The sequence below is a fragment of the Rana temporaria genome, chromosome 8 (assembly GCF_905171775.1).
Source record: "Rana temporaria chromosome 8, aRanTem1.1, whole genome shotgun sequence".
Classification (NCBI taxonomy): Eukaryota; Metazoa; Chordata; class Amphibia; order Anura; family Ranidae; genus Rana; species Rana temporaria.
The window spans coordinates 142,969,409-142,985,971 of record NC_053496.1 but is presented as its reverse complement, the minus strand read 5'-3'; the positions used below and the strand labels follow the sequence as shown (position 1 = coordinate 142,985,971).

The following is a 16,563-nucleotide window of genomic DNA, read 5'->3' as shown; positions in this document are numbered from 1 at the left end:
CATTGGATTACTTTGACATCTAGTCCACTAGTGTGTTTGGTGAGGGTGAACAAAATCAGCTCAATTTGCCTCCGCACAGGTATCTTTTTTTAACAAATTAAAAATAATTTGTTTAAATGGTTGATCTTCTTAGAAACATCAGTGGCTTTAAATGTCATTCCTTGGGTTTACCAGGCCTCCATTCCTCCAGAAAAAACAGTGGCACGCAAACCCTGTTTTCTATTTGTGATATATACATAAAACATAAATGGCAATTCCCTTATATTATCTTGTAACATCCCTCTTTGGCATATGCAGAATCCACTGTATGTTTAGGCTGTGGCCTCTTCTTCTATCACCCCATTGGGATAGTTAGATTCTTGCAGTTGAACAGCAGCTGGATCTTTTTCTTTTGCTGAATGAACCTGGAGTAACCGGCTTCGGTAAAAGATTAAATATCCTGGAAGGATGAACCCAGCAAAGGAAAAGATCAATAAGCTAAGATTTACCTGAAGGAGAAAAGCGGAAGAGAAGAATGAATGGTCATTAAAATGCCTCATTCACAATGTTTGTTTTTCATAAAGACGAAAAATGTAGACAGTGGGTGCAAACAAGATAGTAGAACTCTTTATAGTGTATAATACCGAAATTGCTAGTATAGGTAACTTATATCTGAGAGGATAACCATCAAGATTGTAATGCAGCCTGATATTGTGGCTTGTGGAGAATATGTCTGTCTCCAGGTAAGTGTATGATTTCACTCGATGCTCAGGGAGACCACATCTCTGTTCCATTAGGGGACATTGGGGTAAAATAAATGGTATAGGTGTGAAAATAACCTGTTTTTTGCAGAGCTGCCCGGGTTAATTTACGTAGACTCAGGTAGTAGGTAGGAGACTGTGATCCAATGGATAGATTTTTCTACTATTTATTGAATTAGAACATCAGTAATGAATTTAATGAAAACGCTTCTTCAGAGAGGTGTGTAAACGCAAACTTAAAGCCTCTGGATTACAGTCTCTTTTACCTACTACCTCACCACCTATATTTACATACACAAACCAGGTGCCTTTGCCACAAACAAGTTGTTTTGCACACCTATGCCATTTAGCATGTTATGGTTTTAGTATATATTTTTTTATTGAGAGTTTTCACACATACAAAATGGGACAGTCAATATAGTTCAAGGTGTGGTAAAACATATAAAAGAACACCAGGCGTAAAATAACAATGGATAACACACTGATATAAATACTGGCTATCAGCATACTGTCACACCACCCTTTGCACCCCACAAGGGATCAGACTGTGCTATGGGTAGCCAGACAGTTCAGACAATTACTTTACTTCAGAGTACTATAAAAATTATCAACCATTATAATAAAAAACTGTTAGGTCTACGACCCTGGGCTATGGTTGACTAATGTTGTTTAATCCTTTAGACACTGTAGAGTAAGGTGGGAACTAACAATTAATTATGTTTTAGAAAGAGAGTCCCATCGCCAATAATATAAAACTTTTGCCTACAGAGGCTATGGTGTAGTGAGTACAAGAAGAGACAAGAGATGTTAAGAAGAAAGAAAGGCTGGAAATTAGGAAAGGGAGAGGACAAACAGAAGAGATATAGGGGGAAGGATGCAAGCTACATGGAGAGCTAGAAGTAGTATAGAAGCTTAACACAGGATGGACCGGTGATGAAAAGGTATGACCCTAGAACTAAGAAAATTCCGTTGTGTCTGGCCCAGGGCTCCCAGATAAGTTTGAATTTCTCTATAGTGTCTAGGATAGTGTTGGAGTTCTTTTCTTGGGACATAATCTAAGAGATTTTTTGTTTGGTTAGATAGTATGGCCCCTAGAATTATAAAATGAATTAGAGTCTGGATGAGTTTTGAAATCTTGGGAATCCATTGGTTGAGGAGGGTAATAGAGGGGTCTAGGTTAACCGCAATCCCAGTCTTGTGAATAAATTGAAAATTTTATTCCAGGAGCCCCTAATTTTAACACATTGCCACATAGTGTGGAGAAGTGTGCCCAAGGGACCACAACCTCTAAAGCATAAGGGAGAAGACTGCAGATAATATTTAGCGAGGCGTGTAGGAATCTGGTACCAGCGGGACATGACATAAAGGTTACCTTCTATCAAGGAGGTGTTTAGAATACCTTTAAATTAACTAGCAAAGTAAGAATGCCATGTGTCTAAGTCCCAATCTATCTTAAGGTCACGTTCCCAGCTCAGCATGTAGGACGCTTTCTCCGATGGATCAGCTAGGGCTTTGTATATCAGGGAGATTCCCCCTCTCGTATCCATGGCTGGGGAGCACCATTGTTCATATGGGATTAGAGTGTGTATTTCGGGTCCAAATCGAGTTTAGGAAATTAGATATTTGGTAGAAGCAACATTTTTCCGAAGAGGACATTTCTAGTTTGGTAATGCAATGGCCTAATTAGAGGGGTCCATTTGAGTTGAAGTAGTACCCAATTCGATAAAGACCTTTGTATAGCCACCACTGAAAGGCCTTGATATCCATTCCTGGGGGAAAATCGGGGGTTGTGAAAGATGGAAGCGAATGGTTGCCAAGCAGATGTTATGGAGTTCAGTTTATAGAGTAAGTCGCATAAGTCTATTGAGTGGGACAATGTTGGGGAGAAAATAGGGTGGTGACTTATGGGGGGACACCAGAGCAATTAGTCTATTGTATAATTCGGAATCTCCTGTCGTTCCATCCCTATCCAGTCAGGTTTTGGGCCCCTGGAGTAGATAGTAGATATTTGTCTCAGTTGTGCTGCCTGGTAATACCACCAGTAGACCCAATCCCCCTTTCAGTCTAGGTCTAAAAAGGACTTCTTTAAAGAGTCGGTGACGTGTTGTACCCCAGATAAAGCAAATCATTGCTGACTGTAGATTGTTTATATGTAGTTTGGTGACTGGGATAGGAAGAGAGCAGAATAGGTAGAGAATTCTTGGTAAAGGGGTCATCTTGATCGCATTTACTCTTCCTATCCAGGACATCCTGTACAGTGACCATTGAGCAAGGTCTGCTGCAAGTTTTTTGAACATGGGTGGCTAATTATGCTTGTACAGAAGATTTATAGCAGCCGTAAGGTGGATACCCAGATACGGAATGGAGGTATTGCTCCAAGAGAAGGTAAAGTGTCTTCTTAGTCTGTCTACTAGGGGTTCGATACATTGAGGGCTATAGATTTAGACATATTAACTTGCAAGCCTGAGACACGTCCAAATTTGGTTAATAGCTGGAGATTATTAGGGGTTGAAATAAGAAGGGATGTTACAAATAGGAGGACATCATCTGCAAATAGTGCACATTTATGGGTCAACTGGCCACATTGGACTGTGTGAATGTCTGGATGTCTTTTGATCGCTATAGCTAAAGTTTCTATGGTGATTGCGAAAAGGAGAGAGGATAGGGGGCATCCCTGCCTTGTTCCTTTTGTAATAGGGAAGAGGTCTGAGTAGTGCCCATGAAGTCTAACCTGTGCCTTAGGGTGAGAGTAGTGGGCCTCCAAGATTTTGAGGAAGTTAGGACCAAAGCCCCACCTTTCCAATGTAGTGAACAGGTAGGGCCAGGTGACAATGTTGAAAGCCTTTTTAAGGTCTATGGATAGAAGGTAGCCCTCCTGTGGAGGTCCACCATCCCAGCCAGACTTCATGAGGGATAGAACATCTACTGCCCTCCTTATCTGGTCCAGACCCTGTCTCCCTGGAATAAGACCCACCTGGTCTCTATGAACATATGACCCTATGAAGGATGCCAAGTCTATTTGATAAAATTGTTGTCATTATCTTCAGATCATTATTAATTATTGAGATCGGTCTTTAATTACCTACTTCGATTGGGTCTTTGCCAGGTTTGGGGATCACAGAAATATATGCTAAATTTGCTGCATTTGCTGAGGGAATTAAAGAATCAGACCAGATAAGGAGAAAGGACATCAACAAACGTCTTATAGTAGTGTGTGGGAAAGCCATCTGGGCCAGGGGCCAAACCCTTTTTGAGGTCTTTAATGACTTCTTCGACTTCTTTTTCTAGGAGGTTTTAGTATATTTAAACAAAGCACAAAGTTATGTTAAGCTGTACTTAAACACACTATAGTGAGAACATTGGAGGAAGAAATCATCTTTACAACCATAGTGAACCTTTTGTCAGGCTATGGACATTTTAGTATTTACATATTTTTATTGAAGAAAAAACAAACAAACATGTATCCTAGTATTTTGTATCCACCTTAATCTAGAACAATATAAGGGGCACCAGTTAAAATAAAGTGTACCGTAAAATGGCACTGGAGTAACATAAAAGGAGGAGATGCCACAATGGCAGAGGACTTTTAGACCACAGTGGGGATCGATTGTTTCTTAATTTACTAAGCAGCAAGCAGCTCGGTGGAAAAAAACAAGATGGCACAGGAGTGGAACGTGCACAGCGGTCTGCAGCCATCTGCACACACTGCTTCTCCCATCCCGTCGCCTGGCTGGTGAGTGACACTCCCCCCTACCTCTCCCCTTTCTCCTGATCCTCCTGACCAGGGCTCAGATGTTACAGATATCCTGATAAACAGAGAACTGAAGCAACACATCTAGTTTCTCCCTACCAAGGAGGACTAGGAGCATTTTGCCTGCAGGGTAGAAAAGGCATTTAGCTATTTGCCATCCGGCCTATGGCAGAATTATGCCAGAACGACCACAACATACAGGGATATACAAGGTAATACTGACATATAATCACACACATAGGTTGGACTTGATGGACTTGTTTCAACCACACATACTATGTAACTATGCCATTGTGTACAATTGTGCTACTAGCTGTGATTGGTCACAGTGATCACATGGTACAGACTGGACCAATCACAACAATACAAACTGAATGAATCAACATCATTCAGTAAAATGCTTGTATGTAGCAATGATTGGTATGATCATTGCTATAAGCAAACATAATCATAATATATCTAAAAAAAAATACTGATCACTTCCCCAGAGTAGTACCATGGGGTTCAATTCACCAAAGTTTACTGCATGCGATAACATGTTCACGTGACTCATTTGCATAAATTATTGCATGCAGCAAACTAAGTCCAATTTATAAAAACAAAAAACGATTATACAGTATTTACCAAAAAATTCTATAAATTGTGACGGTAAATATAGTTTAAAAAGCTCTGTGTGAAGAACAGCTTGTTGTTAAGGAGTAAAGCCAGGAAGCCGGATGCTGCATCCTTAACAACTGATGACTCATCAGCTGTCAGTGGGCTTCCCCATTGACAGCTGAATGTAATCAGAATTGCTGATAAATACAAATTCAGAAAGAAATATGGCGTGGGATCCCATAATCAGAATCCATACCAGACCCTTATCCGAGCTTGCAGCGCGGCAGGCCAAGATAGGGGGTGTTTTGGGGCAGAGGGAACTCTTGTTGTTTAGACTTCACATTCTTATTGTATTATACTGGCCACTGGGGATTCTCTCCTGACCCCAGTATTTTTCAATATATTTCCCTCGAGGTTGCATCATTAAGTTGGGGCTATCTTTTATATATTGGGAATTAGTGATGCACCGATACTGAGACTGGTATTGATGCCGATACTAGGTATTTTCGCCAGTATCAATACTCGTGAAAATGCTCCAATACCAGAAGTGATGTCAGCGGGGTTCAGAGCAGTACACATCCCGCCAGGATGGGGGAGGGTGAGGTGAAAATCCTCAGCCACTTACACAGGTGGAGGAGCCGGCTCCCATCATGCACAGCGCTGATTGCGCATAGTGGTCAAGCAATACAAACATGCAGCAGCACAGTGGGAACAGTCTAACAGCTGGCCACACTGACACTCCTGCTCCCAGATGTCTTCTTTCATTATACAAGTTTGCCGTGATCCTCTCCTGCCTCTGTAAACAAGAGGGTGGGTGATGTCATGACTCCTCCCTTCCTGCACAGAGAGAGCCAGCTGCTAGGCTGGCTAGAGCTGGCTGCCATCCAATGACAGAGAGTGGGTGGGTTGCCAATAGCAAGGGGCTGCACAGCATTAGCAAGTGTGTTTCTATAGTGTAAGGTAGCTGTGGAATCGTCCCTGCAAGCAGAACTGAGTTCTGAGAGGAGCAACTGGAGTAAGTCCTGCAAACAGGTTAGTGTAGTATGTACAGTACAGTATCAGCAGGGTACATTAAACATTGCATACATTGCACTGTACATTATAAACAGACCAGTCTGTCCACTGACACTACTGTACAACACCATACTATAGGTTATACACACCAGACTATATAATATACAGTACAGTTTCAGTGTACAGACTGTTCTGTATATAATGTACAGTACGGTGTCAGTGTATAAGACTGGACTGTTCCCGAACGCCTTGTACTGTGCCCTCCTAACGCCCTATACTGTACCCTCATAATGCCCTGTACTGCGCCCTCCTGACGCCCTGTACTGCGCACTCCTAACCCCCTGTGCTGTGCCCACCCTGTGTTGCCCTCCTCCTTCCAACCACCAGCTGTAACCTCTGCCCCCATGTCTCCCAATGTCCCTCTCATACCCATCCTTTTCCCCCAGCAATCACAGCCTTTTCCATCCCAACTCTACCACCCCACAATCCCTATTTCACCCCACCCTCAACTACTCTGCCCTCACTTACCCTTCTACTCCCCCCTCCCACTCTGCCCTCACCCCAGCCTCATCCAAGCCTCACCAGCAACCCCCAAACCATCCCCTACCTACGTGATAGGTATCAATAATTGGTATCAGCGAATACTTGCAAAAAAGTATCGGTACTTATACTCTGTGTTAAAAAAGTGGTATCGGTGTATCCCTATTGTGAGTACTGGAGATGTTTTCCACTGAGCTTTCTCTGATATGTTCCTTTCTGCTACAACTTAGAACTCGTCGTTTTGTGCATGCTTCGTTTTGTTGAGCTGCCCGTGTAGCTCTGATGTCATATATGTTACCAGCATAACTGTGTAATTGTATTTTGCATTACTCTTGTTTTGGTATGTATAATGGAACTTATGCTTAAATGAAGGAATTGCAAAAAAAACACAGACTCGAAAGAGGAAAAAAACTGTTGCCAGCCAAACATGACTGCTCCCATACATGGACACAGCCAAATAACAGGTATACTGTGACGTAAATGGATGAACCCCATGTCTACCTCTCATTGGGTGAGTGTCATTATGGGGCTGGTTTACCCGGTGACATCACCCTGCTGCATGTTTATCTGTCATTGGAGACTGAGATTTTTTTTTTCTCGCTTAGGTGGGCCCACAGACCCCCACAACCACCGGGCCAAGGTTTTGGAGAAGAGGCCCTTGTTTCCATTAACATGTTGAGGGCATGTGGCCTGGTATGCTTCAGAATGGGGGGCTCACTCACCCCCCTTTTCTTGGCCTGCCAAGTTGCATGCTCGTATAAGGGTCTGGTATGGATTTTGGGAGGGACCCCACACTATTAAAAAAAAATCACTTTCTTTTCAGAATTTTTTATTTGGCAGCAATTCTGTTAACGTTCAGCTGTAAGCAGAGAAACCTGCTGACAACTGATGAGTCTTCGGTTGTTGCGGATGCGGCAAACTGCTCCTTAACAACCAGCAATTCTTCACACAAATTCAAATCTGTCAATCATTTTTTGACCAATCTGAATTTGAATCATTACGAAAATTTGGAATTCATTAGAAACCAATAAACTAAACTAAACGAATTTCAACTAAATACAGTACATTTTTCATTTGGAGATTCAGATACAATCAAATCTCCAAATAACCAAAAATGTGTCTGAATTTAGATTCAGACCGAAATGGACTGCACATGTCTACCCAATCACCTTACCTTCAATTCCAGCTATTAATCTATAAACGTTCATAGGTTGGACTTGATGGACTTGTGTATTTTATGGATTCAACTCCCTATTCTAAAAATTATGCCCCCTGCTACGCAAAAAATTAGCTGTCATTGGCTAGCAAAACGCGCCAGCGTGATGTCAGCACATCGGTGTCAATCGGGGGATCGTTACTCGCAGCACGAGTGAAGCTTGGAGACAGTGGTGGAACGGTGTCTATATGCCTATAGAGGGTTTACTTTCTCTTTAACTTTGTTGTATGTTTTTTTACTTAATAAATTATTGAATCAATCATAATGCCCTCATTACTGTATATCCCTGCCTTCATTGACCTTAACACAACTCCAACAGATCTTGTCATTCTCCTGGTTGCCTCACTCCATCCCTTACTTGGGAATCAGCTTGACTGCAGACCCACAGCATTATACTCTGGTAAATACCCTGCAATGTTGACCCACGTAACTAGTCTTATGTCCACTTGGTCCACACTGCCCTTGGTGTGGATAGGGTGCTTTACCGTAATGAAAATGGCAATTTTGACAATTTTTTTTGTGTTTTCTGTGTTTTACCAATCACTTCTGTCACATTTTCTACGGGTCTATGACGCATGCTCAAATATGTCTGTCTGGGGCAGTACTAGACCTTGTCTCCCAAGAAATACTTTATACCTCCCTAAACTCACTGGTGGCCTAGGACTTCAGAATTTCACCAAATATTACCAGACTGCACACCTAGCCCAACTTCCCAAGTACCACGCAATGTACGAGATACCCCTATGGGTCGTATTGGAGTCTGCGGACTGTGATCCCATATCAGTGGCCAACTTATTATAGCTTCGCCCCGATGACTGCAGGTCTGTTTAGAACCCTGTAACACACCACTATATAGCCCTCCCCAACATGACAGGTTTTGAACGCATATGAAAATTAGACCCCCCCATGGTTTGACCTCCACTTGCTGTGCCCAGATTCTAAATCCTCAACCATATACTTCCCTCCAATATGCAGTTAAATGGGAGAGGGACTATAGTCTCCAACTAGAGGACAAAGATTGGTCCGTTATATGGGCCGCAACTAAGTTGGCATCCCAGAATATTGTGGCACTAGAAACAAACTACAAGGTCCTTATGCCCTGGTACCTAGTCCCTGACCAGATGGCCAAATATCTGCCAAATTACTCTCACAGCTTCTTTTTGTGGTTGCCTAGATGCAGGCACACATCACCACATCTGGTGGTCCTGTCCTCTGGCCCAAGCATTTTGGGCTGAAATTTTCCATATACTATCTACCCTGTTTGATAGTCTCCTGGACCCGGACCCGGCCACAGCTCTACTCAAGAAAAAACCCTTAGATATAACCCGCCTACAATTTAAACTTTACCTGCAGGTTACTACCGCTGTAAAACAAGGCCTGGAAAACTCCACTTAATATCACATAAACCGAAAATAGAATCACTAGAGCTATGATTCATGCCAAATTTAAAGCGATTTTATTAGACAGAGCCAAAAAGTTTGAACACTTTTGGAAACTCTGGGTAGACCACTTACTCCCAGCTGATTTTGAGGAATCGTTGACCACTCCGATCACGAGCCCTTTGAACCCCTCTGCTCATGATCAGTGTACCTCCTCCTTCTCCCCTCTTTTTATTTCTCTTGTCTTCTTTCTCCTCTTCCTCATTCCTCTTTATCTGGTTCAACCTTTCCTTCTCCACTTCTTGCCTCTCCCCCACTCTTTTTTTTTCTCCTCTCCTCCCCTTTACCTTGGACTGATTAGCCCTCCTTACCAGAGGAAATCAATGAGTTAGAGCAGACCCTCTATGTGTTGTAATTTGACTGGACGTTAGATACACCCATACAATTATGTGTTTTTTTTTTCTCTTAAGTTATAAATGTTTTGCATTTTCGCTCCTGTAACCTTTCCGGTTTCGATTTTGAGGGCTGAGTCCCAATACATTTAATGTGTATTGTGCGTCTCATTTTACCCCCTCTCTCCTTGGAGTTAATTTGCAAATTGTTATTTTCTGTATGCAATGAAATGCCTGTATCATGGCAGAACTGTAGTTATACCCTTTAATCACTTCAATACCAGACACTTACCCCCCTTCCTGCCCAAGCCAATTTTCAGCTTTCAGCGCTGTCGCTGTTTAAATGACAATTGCGCGGTCATGCTACACTGTACCCGACCCAAATTTTGTTCCACAAATAGAGATTTTCTTTGGTGTTATTTGATCACCTCTGTGGTTATTTCTTGCTAAACAAAAAAAAGTATTTTGTTTTCGTTATAAAATTTTGTAAATAAGTATGTTTTCTCCTTCACTGATGGGCACTGATGAGGTGGCACTGATGGGCACTGACGGGAGGCACTGATGGGCAGCACTGATGGGCATTGATAGGCGGCACTGATGGGCACTAAAAAGCTGCACTGATGGGTACTTATGAGTGGCACTGATAGGCAGCACTGTTGGGCACTGATACGTGGCACTGATGGACACTGATATGCATCACTGATAGGCATCCCTTATGGCACTGGCAGGCATTGTGGGTGGGCACTGATTGCCAACTGCCTGGGCATAGATTAGCATTTCCCTGGTGGTCTAGGTGGCATACTAGGTGGTTCAGTGGGGTGGCCATTACTAGTGGTCCATTCCAACATCCTGGTGGTTCTGGGCAGGCATCCGAGGGGGGGCTGCACTGATAAACAATCAGCACAGACTCCCCCCTGTCAGGATAGCAGCCGATTGGCTCTCCTCTATTCGCTTCTGTCAGACACGAGTGAGAAAAAGCCAATCAACGGCTCTTCCTGTTTACATTGTGATCAGCCATGATTGGACATGGCTGATCACGTGTAGTGGTGTGTCAGACTGACACACCGCACCACTGATCACCGTGATATGCGCCCCCACCTGGCCGTCATTCTGCTATAGGCCGGGCGGTAAGTGGCTAAACACAGAATAACAAGAGGTCCCATGAGAGCCTCCCTTTACATCAAAGTCCCTATCAGAGTTCCTTGTACATTATAGTCCCCCTTTACACTACAGTTCTCATAAAGCCCCTCTTTACATCCTAGTCCCCATCACAGCGTCACCCCACCAAAGCCCCCTACAGTGGGCTCCATTCACATTCTCCATTCTGCTTTTTTTTGTGTTCAGAGAATTCTTTGTATACAGAGTGTGAGAATAACTATTTGCTTTCATTTGTAAAAGCATGTTGGGAGCCCTATTCATGTACCTGAGTTAGAGAAGGTTGAGAGAGTTGACAGTTGCATTTAAACTATAATATTCCTCAAACCTTACCCAGAATCCATTCCCACCGAAGGGTCCAAGCATGGCTCTGTACAGAGGCTCTTGCAGCAAAGCGAACACAGCACTGAGTAGGGACTGCAGACCAGTTAGGGTGCCAAAATGGCCTGATGGAAAGCTAAAATATTAATCAATAGAAAAATGGTGAAAGAAAGTTTAATATTATTTGCATTTTTAAAATTACAGTTACAAAATATAAAAAGCTACAATAAAGTTATGAAACACATGGCTAATTATGTAATTTTTATCTTAATTTGCTGATAACTGGGTCATATACATATGTCACCAACATTTCAGGTGCAGGGATAACCAATTGGATTCAAAATGGCGTGAACATAACATACAGGAATGCAGGGTCTGATTCAAATTGCTACACATGCACCTTGAAAACCATGGAACCATTAAAACACACAAACAGAGAAGTTCTAGAACCATTCACTGCAATGCTTCTGACCCCTGTTACTTACATATATATTCATAGATGCTAATATTCCTAAGAGTATTTACAGAATGGACATTATTGACATTATATCAACTCCTTTCATCTGGCAAAATCATTACAAGGGTGTTTTACTCTTATCACAAAATTCTCTTGTTATGTAAAGATATTTAAAATGCATCATGTGAAGTCAGACTGCCTTACTTGTTTTTGTAATGACAATGGCAGGGGACTGACCAAGCACTTCTGCCAGACAGATCATATTAACAGAGTCCCTGTGATGTAGTTGTAAATTTCTTGTTAACATTTGTAACATTTGTAAATTTTCTGACTTTCTATAATCATGACTGACAAAATGCTATCAGATTTTCCCAAATGTGATGAAAATAGGAAGTTCTAATTAACAAAAACAGGCACAGAATTTGACATCGTCATTAATGTATTGTGTAAAAAATGAAACACACAGCTCTCCCCGTTCTTCAGCTCCGGGGACCGATCGCGGGACTCCAGAGGCGATCAGGTCCGCGGGTCCCGCGCCCGCGGTCACGGAGCTTCGGACCGGTTCGAGTGCACGCGCCCACGCGACCCCATGGCTGGGCTTAAAGGGCAACGTACAGGTACATTGATGTGCCCAGCCGTGCCATTCTGCCGACGTATATCGGCGTGAAGGGGTCCTTAAGTGGTTAGGTGTGCTTGTAGGGAGTATTTTCTAGCTGTGGGGGGAATGTTGTGACTGGAGGAAAACAGATCCGTGTCTCTGCTTAGCAGAAACACAAGATCTCAATTATACCTCTCTGACAGAACCTTATTTACATAGGCAGACCGCCGTTCTGCTTCTCCTGTCAATGATCAGCTGATTGGCTCCCACTGTGTCCAATCACAGCAAGAGCAGGTCACCGGCGGCATGTGCGCATGCCCCAGACCCAGGAAGAGACAACAACATACAGGTACGTTATTTCATGCAGCCGGGCCGCCTACATCTGTAAATGTGCGGTGGGCGGTCTGGAAGCGGTTAACATTCTGCTCACATTGACATCAATGTGGTTCTGATTCAGCACCCGATATTTAGTTATGTCCTGCCTTGAACCGAGGCCCACGTACTCCATCCTTATTAGTCATAATTACAGTATCTCACAAAAGTGAGTACACACCTCACATTTTTGAAAATATTTTATTATATCTTTTCATGTGACAACACTGAAGAAATTACACTTTGCTACATGAGGGGTAACTTTACGCCGGCGTATGTCTTACGTAAACGACGTATCTTCATACGCCGGGCGCACGTACGTTCGTGAATAGGCGTATCTAGCTAATTAGCATATTCGATGCCAAAATATATACGGAAGCGCCACCTTGCGGCCAGCGTAAATATGCACCCTAAGATACGACGTTGTAGGAGACTTACGCCGCTCGTATCTAGGCAACTGTGAGGCGTATCTGATTCTATGAATCAGGCGCCGAGTTGCGACGGGCCGCACTGAGTTACGATGGCGTATCTGGAGATACGCCGGTGTAACTCCTTTGAGAATCCGGGCCCCTATCTTTGAATTAGCTTTTTGCACTAGTTTACTTTAGTCAACATAGAGAGTAAGATAAAAAACATTTTTTTATTAAAGGACACTTGTATATATTACTGTTTTTTACAGTATAATTCTCAAATTTTGAAAAATAAATTGATGTACTCAGTAGGAAGAGCTGGACATTTTTTTTTTACTTGTTAAGAATTCTTATTCTGGTGATTGCTGAGCTTTGTGTAAAAGCCACTTTTGTGCATTTAGAAATACATCCATGGGGGCATGGCTTGGAGTCCATGAGTGTGGCTGCTTAGATCTGTAGCTCTGGCTCTACACAGACATCCTGCAGGCATCCTATGTCCGATCCTTTCCCAAAAGGCACCAAATCCTTCCTAAAGATGGTGGGATCCCGGGGCAGGCATGATGGTGAATTAATACGGCCACCCACGCCCCAGTCAGCAGCGGAACACCTGGCAAAATATTGCAGACAAGATGGTGCTGATCCATCAGCCAAGCCTGAAGCTATACTGCAGCCCTCTCCCATCTCAGCACAGCTCTCCACATCAGGGGTGAGTGACTCTGCCTGCTATGTTCCACACTCAGGCTGACCTCCTAACTTCATTAGACTCCCCTACATGCTCAGGAGACTAATTCTCGAGGCCCTTCCTCAGATGGCAGTGCATTGCTGGCTGATGAATGGCCAAGCATGCACTATGACCCGCATGCTTGGCCAATCACAGCGCTGTCTGTACAGAGAGACGTAACTGGCCAAAGACAGGGTGGCTTTGGCCAATTATGTCTCAGGGGGATTAGTACACACCCCACACTATATAAGGCCGCCTGCGCGGCGGCCTTGTGTAGTGTGTTGCAGCGGTGGTTAAAGAGAGAGAGAGACAGTGTCATTTAATTTGAGTTAGATAGAGCAGGCGCGTCAGTTACCTCAGTTACAGTGTGTAGAGGATATATATGCATCCCAGGTGTTGTATATATATTTATACACGGTATTCAGTTTAGCTAGATCTGTTCCTGCATTCTCTTCCTAATATACTGACAGGCAGACGATTGTGCTAGCTGTAGTATTTTCACTTAGTGTACCGTGTCCTTTGCACAGTGTGCACCTAAAGCTTACCTGAAAACAATTGCTGGTGTTCTCATACAAATACAGGCAGGAACCTGCAGTATTTTGATTGAGTGTCCTTTGCACAGTGTGCACCTAAAGCTTACCTGAATACAATTGCTGGAGTTCTCATACAAATACAGGCATTGACCTGCAGTATTTTTATTTAGTGTCCTTTGCACAGTGTGCACCTAAAGCTTACCTGAATACAATTGCTGGTGTTCTCATACAAATACAGGCAGGGAGCTGCAGTATTTTCAGTTAGTGTACTGTGTCCTCTGCACAGTGTGCAACTAAAGCTAACTGAAGACAATTGCTGGTGTTCTCATACTAATAATACTACAGGCAGGCAGGCAGTTGATTCTGCTAGCTGCAGTATAATCAGTATATATATACACATCCCAGCTTTGTGCAGCTACATCTCCCTGCAGGCCATTAGTATGTCTGGAAGGACAACAAGGAGAGGCAGACACTGTGCATCCTCATCAGCACATGGCCGTGAGACACCCTTGTCCTTTTTTGGGCAGCTGGCCGTGTTGAGCCGGTAACATGCCGAAGACTTGGTAGAGTGAATGACCAAGCCGTCCTTCTCATCCTCTCTCACCCAGGCTCAGGGTACGTTGTCTGGCAAAGCAGCTGCCAACGCGGCCTCTTCCATCAGCCTAATGGAATTAGTCTCTCCTTACCTAGCCCCACCATGTCCTTCTGAGGAGTCCCCCAAACTGTTTGACCACAGTGTTGGGTACATGCTGCAGGGGGATGCGCAGCATTTTGAAGGCTCCGATGATGGTACCCAGCTAGAGGAAGGCAGTAACGTGAGCCCAGAGAGAGGGGGTGCCCAAGAAGGACAGCAATCTGGCAGTCGTGTTCCCCCAGCTGCAGCATACTGCCAGGTTTGCTCCAGTGATGAGGGAGGGAGGGGATGATGAGGTCACTGACTCTACGTGGGTGCCTGATAGGAGAGAGGAGGAGGAGGCACATCTCCAACGAGGCAGGATGCCCTCCAGGGGCCAGCTTAAGGGCAGCACATCGACTGCATCACACCGCAGAGCTCCGCATGTGCAGGGCACTGCTGTCTCTCCGCGTTATATCAAACGTTCTTTGGTGTGGGCCTTTTATGAGACAAGTGCATCAGATCGCACCTCTGCTATTTGCAACATATGTCTCAAGCGTATCTCGCGTGGCCAAAACATCACCCGCTTGGGCACCACATGCTTGACCAGACATATGTCGACCTGCCATGCACTTCGTTGGCAAGCGTACCTAAAAGACCCACACCAAAGAACAAAGTGGACCCCTCTTTGCTCCTCATCATCTGGGATCTCCTACCCTACTATACCTTCAGTCCTCTCTGAAACCTGCACTGAGAGGAATGAAGGTGTAGAATTAGGTGTGTTACAGCCAAGTACTTGCGGGCAATCTGCTTTTCGGTACACCAACGTCAGATTGTACCAGGCAAATTTCCCTGCCCCTTCTCTGAATTTGTGGAATGTGCGGTTGCTTAGTGGCAGGTTTTCACGGAAGGCGATTCCGGCTCTCTACCGGCATGTGGAAGACAATGTCTTGGCCTCGCTGGACAGGGCGGTCAGCGGTAAGGTGCATATTACCGCGGATTCATGGTCCAGCAGGCATGGACAGGGACGTTACCCATCTTTCATGGCGCATTGGGTGACTCTGCTGGCAGCTGAGAAGGATGCAGGGCAAGTTGCAGTAGTGTTGGAGGTTGTTCCGCCACCACGCCTCCAAAATGCTACTACTGGTGATTGTGACACACCTCCTCTTCTTCTTCCTCCATGGCCTCTTCCTGTGCTTTGTCCTCAGAACCAGTGGTGCTCCATAGGCGTTTAAGTGGCTATGCAAGTATGCAGGCAAAGAGATGCCATGTGGTGCTTGAGCTGGTGTGCTTGGGGGACAGGAGCCACACTGGGGCAGAGGTTCTGTCAGCTCTGCAGGGGTAGACTCAGAGGTGGTTGATGCCACGCCAGCTTAAGCCAGGAAAGGTGGTTTGCGACAATGGCACCAACCTCCTCTCCGCCCTCAGACAGGAACAACTGACCCATGTGCCCTGTTTGGCTCACTTCCTTAACTTGGCGGTTCTTGGGCAGGTACCCAGGCTTACAGGATGTCCTGAGGCAGGCCAAGAAACTGTGTGCATTTCTGCCGGTCATATAATGCCAGTGCTCGGCTGGCTGACCTCCAAAAGGAATACAACCTGCCCAAACTGTCTAATCTGTGACATGCCCACCAGGTGGAACTCTACGTTGGCCATGCTGCAGCGGCTGCACACGCAGCAGAGGGGCCATCAATGAGTATCTGTGCCAATATGGACCCAGGACAGGGTCAGTGGAGCTTGTTTTTTTTCCCCAT

At 44.4% G+C, this 16,563-nt stretch overlaps 1 protein-coding gene across 2 annotated transcripts in view; it reads right to left on the bottom strand.

Moving 5' to 3' along the window:
- Nucleotides 1–269: 269 nt before the first annotated feature.
- SLC43A1 (solute carrier family 43 member 1) overlaps nucleotides 270–16,563 on the bottom strand; it is a 221,487-nt gene continuing 205,193 nt past the window's right edge. For both annotated transcript variants that reach the window (XM_040320805.1, XM_040320804.1), the window contains exons 14-15: nucleotides 11,118–11,241; nucleotides 270–488 (exon numbers count right to left, since the gene is read on the bottom strand). In XM_040320805.1, the coding sequence (XP_040176739.1) occupies nucleotides 312–488; nucleotides 11,118–11,241 (301 nt within the window). In that variant the 3' untranslated portion in view covers nucleotides 270–311. The remainder of the gene's footprint in view (nucleotides 489–11,117; nucleotides 11,242–16,563) is intronic.